General features: G+C 45.2%; 1 protein-coding gene across 3 annotated transcripts in view; it reads left to right on the plus strand.

Annotated features, from left to right (window-relative positions):
* CD58 (CD58 molecule) overlaps positions 1–3,898 on the plus strand; it is a 60,095-nt gene extending 56,197 nt beyond the window's left edge. The window contains exons 6-7 of one of the 3 annotated variants that reach the window (XR_005215263.1): positions 412–531; positions 3,589–3,898. Coding sequence is in view for 2 of the 3 variants with exons in the window: in XM_037826281.1 (XP_037682209.1) it covers positions 408–486 (79 nt within the window). In the remaining variant the exon portion in view is untranslated. Of the gene's footprint in view, positions 1–407; positions 532–3,588 lie in introns of all 3 variants that reach the window. The other 2 variants (XM_037826281.1, XM_037826282.1) reach the window with 2 other exon arrangements.
* The last annotated feature ends 6,502 nt before the right edge of the window (positions 3,899–10,400 follow it).

The raw sequence follows: 10,400 nt of genomic DNA on the forward strand, positions 1-10,400 counted from the left end.
TAGTGCATTAATGAAAGAATCCAGCCAAACAAAGTGAAGTCCTGAACCACGGTGGTAGTAACAGAACTTAATATGAAGGGCTAGGTTTGCGAGAAAGGGTAGAGATTATATTAACAAAAGTTATCAGCAGAACGTGCAGGCTCTGGCACCAAACTCCTTGAACTCAGAACCAGGCCTTGGACAGGTCACTTCAACCATCTGTGCCTTAGATGTCTTCTGTGGAAAAGGGGAAAACAATGGTATGGGAATAACAATAATAGGATAGAAATAACAGTGTATGTCATAATAGTATAGACATAGTATGTAGAAATAAGGTAATTGAGGCAAAATGCTTAAAACTAGTGATTGGCTTATAACTGTGCTTGGTGAATGTTAGCTGCCAATTATCATTATTGTTGTCATTCAAGAAAGAAGCCAGAAACAACAGAAATGTTGACCTTTTGCACCCTGAAGACGGTGGCATCACCAAGCGTAGCAGAAGAGTAAGACAGGGCCCCTGCTTGGGAAGAAACATGATGGATTTGTGCTTTGGTGAGTTAGATTTACTTACTCAGGGAGAGATGTCCAGCTCTCATTGGCAAGGCTGGCCTAAGGGCTGGGACTCCAGAGTTACAGACTTGGGAGCGTCTTCATCAGTTCAGCAGTTGATGCCCTGAGCATCTGAGGTTACCAAGAAGAAAAAGACAGAAGGCCTGGGGTGGTGGGAAGAGGCAGAGGAGCCAGGTTGGAGAAGCAAAGTCCAGGAGGAGAGCCAGGAGAGCACAATGTTAGAGATCCTGAGAGAGGAGACTACTTGTTAAAGCTATGGAGAGACAAAAGAGCAAGACGGGTTATCAAGTCCTTTGGCTTTGTTGAGTGAGTAGCTGGTTTTCTAGAAAGCTCTTTAGGTAAGTGGTTGTTATGGGGATGAATAAGTATTCACTAGGAGGGTTACGAGGTCTCCTTTCTCCCCAGCCACGGAGCAGAACAGTGCTCAGTTATCCAGGGAAGTCAGCTGTGGCAGATGGCCCAGGGGCAGGGGCATCCATGGAGCACTCAGCCTCTGGGGGGGCCCTCCTGGGCAGGGGCAGTGAACCTTGCGGGCAGCTGCATGGAGAGGGGTAGGGAGGAGTTGAGCAGCTAGAGATGTTTTGAGGTGGGAGAAGTAGAAGTTGAGGGGTTCGTGGTCAAAGGAGGGATGTTTCACATTTCACGTGATATGTGTAAATGCCAGGTAAGGGGGAGACCCAAGGCATTCCTCTATCTCTGATGGTCACAGTGGAGCAGGAGATGACACGGATGAGGGTGAAGAACAGCCACCACAAACCATGGCAGAGAATGTCATTTGGGGGACGGCTGTCAGTCAGGGCCACTGAGAAAGGTGATGGGGTTCTCCAGAATTCATTCCTTCACCTGTTCTTTTATTCATTCTACAAACATTTATGGAGATTACTCGATGCTAGGCACCGTGTTAGCTGATGGCTGGGGTGTGTGCGCCAAGTACAGCGAGGCATTCAGTGGGATTTGGAGAAAGCAGTGTCAGGACTTCTACCCGTGAGAAGCTTGTGGTGGTCACACCGAGGAGAGAGGACTGGTGTGTAAGAAATTCTTAGAACATAGGCAAGAGTGCGCGGTGACGTGTCAGAATGTGTGAAATGCGTGATAAAGCCTAGGGCAGTCAATTGGCGGTGGGTTGAAGAGGCTGGAATCATCATGCAGACTTTTTGGAGGGGGTAGAATGTGAGCTAGATTTTCAAACCAAAAGTGGAGTAAGAAAGCATTGCTGGTGGGAGAGGCAGCATAGGCTGGGACACAGAGGGGAGCTAAACATATTATGGTTTATTCGATAAATGAAAGTGGCCTGCCCAATGTTGAGGAAATGGCAAAAGAGACTGAATATTTGCAAGGAGATCCTTGAAAGTCAGTCTGGCATTAAAATGGAGCCATATGGAAATAGGGAGCCATTGTAGGTTCTTGAGCAGGAGAGCTTCGCAAGAACATCCTGCTTTGAGATGGTGAGTCTAGAAAGAGAACACAGCACAGCCAGAGACCTAGCAGGGATATAACTCATGGGAAGCTGTAAGAAACAAATTCCTTAATACATTATCACATTTGAACCTCATGAAAAAGTAGGAGAGGCATTTAAATAGGAAGGTAATACTAAAGAAGTGCTTGTCATGGAATATCTCTGGGAAAAGATTAAAGACCTGGATTAATAGTCGTGTCTCTGGGGAGGAATGTGGACAGCTTGGGACTGGGTGTGGGAGAGGAACTTAATTTTCACTGTGTGTCATTGTTTGCTATTCAAATTTTGTATCGTGTGCATTTACTAACCTACTTAATAATAAATTTTAAATTTAAAGAACTCACTGTGGTTGCAGGGGGAGTTCCCTAAACTCAGTTATGAAAGGGTTAATGTTTATGGTGGAGGGGCTGGGGTTGGGGAGAGAGGCAGGAGATGGGTGGGCCAACTATAACCAGGAACAAATGCAAAATTGTCCCTGCTGGGTGACAACAATGTCAGAGGACAGCCAAGTAGATATCTGAGGGAAAAGGGACTTGATGCTACACTTTTCACCCAGACAGTTCCAATTAGACAATTCCTGGAAGTCCTGGTACTCCTCATTTTTGCGTAAATGTTTACAGCATCCACCAAATTAAGAGGGGAGCTGAGAATCTCATTTCTTTGGGAAGAAAAATTTACAGGTGGAATTTCAGCTTAGAGCTGAACTGGAGATACAGGCTTGATTTGTTAGAAAGTGGATGAAACGGGAGCTATGAGGGTAGAAGGGGAGACCCTTAGGGAGGGGGCGAGGTGAGCAGAGAGAGGTGCAGAGCCCTGACACGTGCACCTACACGGAGTCCCATGCATGCTCCGGCAAGTTTGAGAAGCGCTGCCACCTTCATCCCCCGTTCAAATTCCCAGCTCCCATTTGTATGTTCTGTGACGTTCTCAGAAACCTGTCTAAAACCCAAGACCACAGTTTTTATTGTTGTTTTCAATGAACTCCTGCTAACAACTAAAGGAAGACAAATGTTTAGGGACCCCTGGTCTGGTCTGTGGACACTGTGGAAACAAACCCCAGGGAAGGCTAAAGGCCAGTAAGTAGACTGTTGGTGGGAAGGGATGTGGCCATGTGAGGCTGCAGCTTGCTTTTCTGACTGATTTCCTCTGAAGTCACCCAAGATGGCTCTGTCATCCTCGTGGAGGTGACTAAACAGAAAGAGGGGTTGAGGTGGGAAGACACCCATCCCGAGGAGATTCGTGTGGCAGAGGAGAACATAACCATTAGAAACGGGTGACTCGCTTATGCATGGGTCTACAACTTGGGCTCTCTTATTTGGGAACTTCAGGTATACTCAGAGACCGAGGTGGGTTGTGGGGGGAGATTGAAGGTCATGTTTGAAGTGGAATTCAAGTGGCTGTCCCGTGAGGGTTGCGGCCACCACCCTCTCCATTGCTCCTTCCTGGCTCCCTGAATTTTGATGAGAACTCCTTACAGAGGGCTCCTCACATTAGAATAGGAAGGTAATAAAGACTCTTGGTTTGCGGCATAGACTGACTGCATTTTACAAGCTGCTAATATGAAAAAATATATATTTTTATAGCTCCGTTGAGGATAATGGAAGATGAAATCATTGCGTGGCTAACTGAATTATTTAAGTAACTTTGACATGTCATCTGATATACCAATTCGAGTATTACATCATCTCTGCAGAAGCTTTGGAAGTCTAACCAGGTCCCTCATCTGCAGCTATTTTGAAAGAAGAAATATCAGCTAACAAACAACAAGCATTAGTTCCTACTTCTTACGTGCAGTATACAATGGGTGACCACTTTCAGCTCGCTAAACTGTTTCCACTGGAAAGTTGTAAATTTAATAAATAATGTAATAAATGTAAATATGTACATAAGTAACTAGGTGGTTTGGCTGTTTTCTAAGTTAGAAAAATAAAATAGTCACATTCCTCAGGAGGTGAAAGCTTTTTAGAATTCACACTCCATTTCTCCTTTGTTTTAGAGGAAAAATAATTCATTTTAGGATCAGTAGATGCGTTTGCCTGATTGGCCCATGACTGTTGACTGTGGGGGACAGATAGACAGCAAGTTTTCTTCTGTTTCTTTTGAAAAGACAAGATGACCATCATCCAAATGCTGTTTTATAACATGGATCAGGCAGGAAAACTCTCAAGATCTCTTACACAAATTAGTTTATTCTGTTAGCTGTGCTCTGGGAGGTGAACAGCAGAGAACAAGTGAATTGCAGAGTCATATACAAATACAGAGCAACAGCCATTTCTGGGTAAGGAGGTGGATAAGTGAATGGTCCCAGTGGCCCCAGGCAGTTATCATACAGTACCAGGGTCCACACATTTCAGCATGCAAAGGCCTTGGCTCCTGCGCCTGCGTTACCTCTGGAATTCCCATCTCATGAGATGCTCAGCCTTCTCTGTCAACTTCCGCCAGGACTGAGTGTTTTGGAGGCTGAAAATCTATGTAGGCAACTGTCCCTCCCTCAGGGCTCTGACTACATATCCTTCTCTACCAGGGGCTGAAAGTTACCAGGGCACAGAGCAGCTTTCTATTTGGAAGAACCATAATCTATCCTTGTATACTAGCCAGGGACTCCTGAGAGTTCCACTTAGAAACTTGAGGCATGATCCCACTGTCCTTCCCCTCCCGGCCACCCTGAGCCATGCTCTGGCTGGCATACCATCCCCTGCCCATCTGTCTTCTGCACTTCCATCCCCTTGCTGCTCTGTGCCTCCTGCCCCACCCCTCCTAACAGGGTTGCCCTCTTCATTGCCAGTGGAAGCATCTTTCTGCAGTCAACAATCTACCCCCTACTCGATCTCTGTGTATTTTAGTTATACCTGTCTCTCCATCCCCTGGTGCTTCTCCCGCAAGGACTCTGTCTCCACTAGCAGCCCTCTCCAGTAGAGAAGCAGGGGCAATTATCCTTGTTTTAGGAATGAAGAAACTGACTGGGACTTGCAAAGACACACTCAGCCCAAGCAGGATTCACACCTGAGGCCCTGAGGCTTCCTACCCACCAAGCTATAATGTGAGAAGATAAATATATGTGCACCATCTTCCACATACTGTTTGGAGTCCTTGAAACTCTTCAAGTTTTGTTTTGTGTTTATCCTTAACTTAGGTGCCTCTAGAGAGGAGGCTTACTTTTTAAAAACTATTATTTTGAAATAAATTCTAACTTACAGGAAAGTTGCAAACATAATACAAAAACATTACATAGAACTCCAACATACCCTTTTTGGTTTGCTAAAGCTCCCATGATGCAATATGCTAGAAATGGGTTGGCTTTTACCATGGAGATTTATTAACTTACAATTTACAGTTCTTAGGCCATGAAAATGTCCAACCCAAGGTATCAACAGGATGATACCTGGACTCTGAGGACAGGCTGCTGGCATCTGGGACACCTCTGTCACACGGGAAGGCACATGGTTGGCATCTGCTAGTCCTTCACTTCTGGGTTTCGTTGCCTTCTGATCCTTCCTCTGTAGGTACCTTCTTCTGTAGGTCCTCTCTTAACTCCTCCAGGACTTTTCTCTCTAAGCTGTCTCCAAACTTCTCTATGTGTTTCTCTCTGCACTCTCTGGGCTTTTTCTGTCTTTTTTCTGTCATAAAGGACTACCGTAAAAGGGTCAAGACCCATTGAATGGGGTGGGTCCCATCTCCACTGAAATAACCTAACCAAAAGGTCCCACCCACAGTAGGTCTGCACCCACAGGCATGGATTAAAAGAACATGGCCTTTTCTGGGGTACATTACAGTTTCAAACCAGCACACTCCACCCAGATATCCAACGAGATACCCAACTATTGGCATTCTGCCACATTTGTTATATCATTCTTTCTACCTACCTACCTACCTATCCAGCAAGCAGCCAGCCATCACCCATCTGTTCCATCTGTCTGTCATCTATCTATCATGTATCTGTCTTTTAAACCTTTGAGAGGAGGTGGCAGACATCATGCTCCTCTAACACAATGCTTCCATGTATATTTCCTGAGAACAGGGACATTCACTTATATACCCACCTTAAGGACAGCTATCAAGTTCAAGAAATTTAACATTGATATAAAGCATACAGTCTATATTCCCATTTTTTCAATTGTCCCCATAAAGTCCTTTTGGTCATTTTCTCCTCCATTATTAGTTCCAGTTCAGGATTATGTACTGCATTTAATTGCCATTGTCTCCTTAGGCTATCTCTCTTTTTAAAATTGTGGTAACATATATACAACGTAAAATTTCCCAATCAACCACTCTACGCATACATTACATTAATTATATTCACAATGTTGTGCCACCATCATTACCAAAACCTTCCATCAATGCAAAGAGAAACCCTGCACCCATTATGCATTAGCTCCCCATTGCCACTCTCCCTGCTCCTGGAAACCTAGAGGGGCTTACTTTTAACCACTTATGTTTGGCATATGGCAAAGACAGCAAATACTGGGGTCCTCAGAGGTTTCATTAGATGAGTACACTTAGAGAGGGAAGGAAACTGAACCACTGTGTAATTGCTAACTCAGAGGAAGAACCAGAAGCAGAAACCCTGATATCTTGGCCTGTGCTCCAGTGTTCTTTCCACGACACCAGGGTGCCTCTCTACAACCACCCTGGGTTTTAAAACCTCCCTGGTAAGTGTCAGATGTGCGCCAGCCTGAGGAAACAGGCACTGCCTATTTGGACCATGTAGTGGGAGGCCTGGCTGCTGCCCAGCACTTGGTGAGGGATTGGGACAATAGCAGCCTGGCAGGGCAGTCCCTGAGTCCTCTGGGTCAGAGTGGGTATGGGGGTCGATACCAGAAAATCTGAGAACATCTGTGGGAAGCTTCAGCTGTCTGTGTTGGCGTCATTGTTGGCTGAGGAATAAGGAAAGAGTCCTCCTCTCTCTCCAGACTCTTCCTCTTTCTGATCTCATTTCTCCTCTTCTCCCTCTCACTTTCAAGATCCTTCCATGCAAAAGAAGTATGCTTTGACTTAATTTTTTCTTATACTGCTTTAGCTGTACACAAGCTGCTTCTACCTTCAGGGCAAGTATTGGGAGGGTGAACCAGAGAGGGGTTTCCTGATTCAGTCTTCCAGCCTGCTCCCCAAAGATTGGTATAGACATAAGGCAACCCCAGTACACGTACAGGGCTTACTGTGCTCCCTCTGGAACAGGGCCAGGGACCCCAGTGGGTGCACTGGCTGGCTCCAAACTGTGCCATGAATGGGTGAAGGAGCAGCCAGCTAAGGGTGCCATGAGCTTCTCCTATCATTTTATAAGCTGCAGTTGTTCTTTGATTAGGCAGTCACCCAGTTACCACAACCCTTTAACTGTTCCCCAGAATTTTGAGGAAGATGGCTCTGCCAGTTTTTGCTAGTTGTTCAAAGATTCTGTGGGGGAACGGCATGCTTGAGCATCTTACGCCACCATCGTGGTCAGCCAGAACTTGACCGGATAGTCCATTAAGTTTTATGCCCTAAGCAAGTGCCTCCCTTGCCTCACCCTCTAGTCCCAGCCCTGTTGAGAATCTTCTGACAGCACAGGTGTCACAGGAAGGGGAGAAGAAAACCAAATATTTCATTTGACAATGAAGGCAGTCATTCATTCATTTGAGACATACTTCCTGAGTGCCCACTGTGCCAGGCACTGTTTTGGACACTTGGGATATGACAGTGAAGGAAAGACACAATCTGTGTTCATGGGTCTTGCATGTTGTGTCTGAGATGGACATTAAACAGGATAAATGAGGAAACTATAGTAATAAGGGCTATGGAGAAGAATAAAATGAGAAAGAGGGTGGGATGTGTTGGAACAGGCAAGGAACAGCCTCACTGAGGAGATCGTTCAGGGGTAAAAAAGGTCTCTGAGGGGACGTTTGGCAGTGAGTTTCCCAGCAAGAGGCCTTGAGGGTGAGAGCAGTCTGTTGTATTCACAGAGCCCATGAAGAGGCCCACTTTCCCAGTCAGACCAAAGGTGTGTTTTGTTTGGCCCTTGCAGTGTTTTTTTTGTTTTTTTTTTTTTTGGTTTATTTTTCAATTTTTTTATTCATCTGCTCATCTGGGTAAAGGGAGCGTTAGTCACAAGGTTTTCACAATCACCCGATCACATGATAAAAGCTATATGGTCATACAATCATCATTAAGAATTAAGGCTACACAAGCAGTTAAAAGGAATTATCAATATGATGCATAAGTGTAACCTCCAGAATGACCTCTTGACTCTATTTGAAATCTCTCAGCCACTGAAACTTTATTTTGTTTCATTTCTTTTCCCTTTTTTGGTAAAGAAGGCTTTCTTCAATCCACAATGCCAGGGCCAGGCTCAACCCTGGGAGTCATGTCCCACGTAGCGGGGAGCATAGTGAGAGTATTTGCAGAGTTGGCATAGAGAGAGAGGCCACATCTGAGCAACAAGAGAGGTTCTCTGGGGGTGACTCTTAGGCATAATTATAAGTAGGCTTAGCCTCTCCTTTGCAGGAATAAATTTCATAAGGGCTACCCCCAGATTGATGGCTTGACTTATTAAATTGGGAGTCCCTAAAGCTTACAAGAATATCAGGAATTTCTCAGGCCTCACAGTGTTTTAAACTTGGGTGTTGATGCCTTCTGCTAGGCATCACTCTCTGTTTCACATAGGCCCTGCTCCTCCCTGTTATCTTAGACTCATGTGTTTATCTGGCTTTGTGCCCCAAGCCATGGATATTATTGCTGCTCCAAGCATGTCCCAGGAAGAGTAGAGAGCCACAGGGCAGAAGGACAAAGCAATGGACATCTCAGTCCCAACTTGTGTGAGGTAAGAACAAGGCTAGGGCTCCCCGCCCCTGGTTCCCTGGCAATATGACATCATGCGCAGAAAGGAATGGCATTTAATTTTGCACCAATGAAGAGAAATGCAACTCAGAGTCAGAAATAAAGTGAGTTATAGAAACTAGAGGACATTACATTTCTTTCAGATTTCAGTTTGTGGACTAAGATTCATACCCACAAGAGTAACACGCATCGAGCATCTCCTATGTTCCAGACAGCTTCAGTCTCATAACCTCTATTTAATCCTCACCATAATGGCTCAGGTTGGGTAAGATCTTCCTCTATCATTCCTTGTTTTCCAGATGATAAAACTAAAGCACAGAGAGATCAAGTGACTTGCCCAAGGATGCACAGCAAGGTCCTGGTGGCAGTGGTATTCAGACCCTGCCTGCCTGCCTCCAGAGCCATGCTCTTCCCCGTGTCCTTTGTGGCTTGTTGTAGGAGTGACGTCCCTCACCCCACTGCTATGAATGTTATATGGGAAGGACAGGTCTGAAAATAGCCAGGAGTAGTCCTGTTGCTGTGGCAAATGCTTTTATAAACATCCATCTTATTTAAGGCTCAAAGCAACCCTGTGAGTTAGATGATATCACCCCACTTGGCAGACAAGGGATCAGACATAGTGACATAAGATGTGACAAAGTCACCTAGCAGGTAAAAGCAGAACCTGGATTTGAAACTGGGCCAGAGTCCTGTCCCAGCACTGCTGCCAGTCCTAAGAGAGGATTGTAAGCATGCAGTTAGCCAGGCCACAAAGCCCAGGCTTTTGCCACTTCAGCAAAATGATCCACGATGTATTGTAAAAAGAAGGACATAATCTTCCTGCCTCCTGTGCCCCACCCACATCCCAATCCCTAGATGTTTCAATCATAGAATAACTGACTGACATCATCTGAAAGCTGGGTGTGACCCACCTTGGGTAACTGCTCACCAACTCCTGGTACTTAAGGGTTTTGGTGAAGTTCCAGCCCTCATAACCTACTCACCGGCTTCCATGACCCTGTCCATTCTCTCTGGAAAACATACCGACTGTTGCTTTTGGCACACTGAATGCCAAGGCGGGGGGACACTCCGACCTCCTAGGACGCCCACAGACAACTGCTCCTCCCTGTTGACGCGAGTGTTACCTACTGTGAGCTGTTTATTCCCAAACCTGTTCCACGCCAGTTGTACTTTAATAAATGTCATGTCAACAGTTGAAATGTGCACGCAGTAGAAGAATTACTGTTTCTACAAGAACTATGTTGACAGTTTTGGAAAGACTTAATAAAGGGGAGATGCTAAAATGAGATTGCTATTGAATTGGATGTAGGCAAGACATCTGAAAAGACTGGGGGGAAAAGGATAACGTCTAAAAGCTTCCTGCATTGAAATTGCTTTGCAGGTGTCTTTACGTTCTCACTCCACTCTACAGGAATTAAAACGAGAAACTGTAGACAATGCATTAAGGAGGTGATTCTTAGATGAAAGACAGAGTGGGACAGAACTAAAAACAGACTCATTCTCAGTGAAAAGATCTTGGCTCTCTGTCAAAATATTGGTGAAGGCACATACATTTATTTGTTTCTGGTTAAAGAAAGTGTTTAAT

The sequence above is a fragment of the Choloepus didactylus genome, chromosome 2 (assembly GCF_015220235.1).
Source record: "Choloepus didactylus isolate mChoDid1 chromosome 2, mChoDid1.pri, whole genome shotgun sequence".
In the NCBI taxonomy this organism is placed as follows: Eukaryota; Metazoa; Chordata; class Mammalia; order Pilosa; family Megalonychidae; genus Choloepus; species Choloepus didactylus.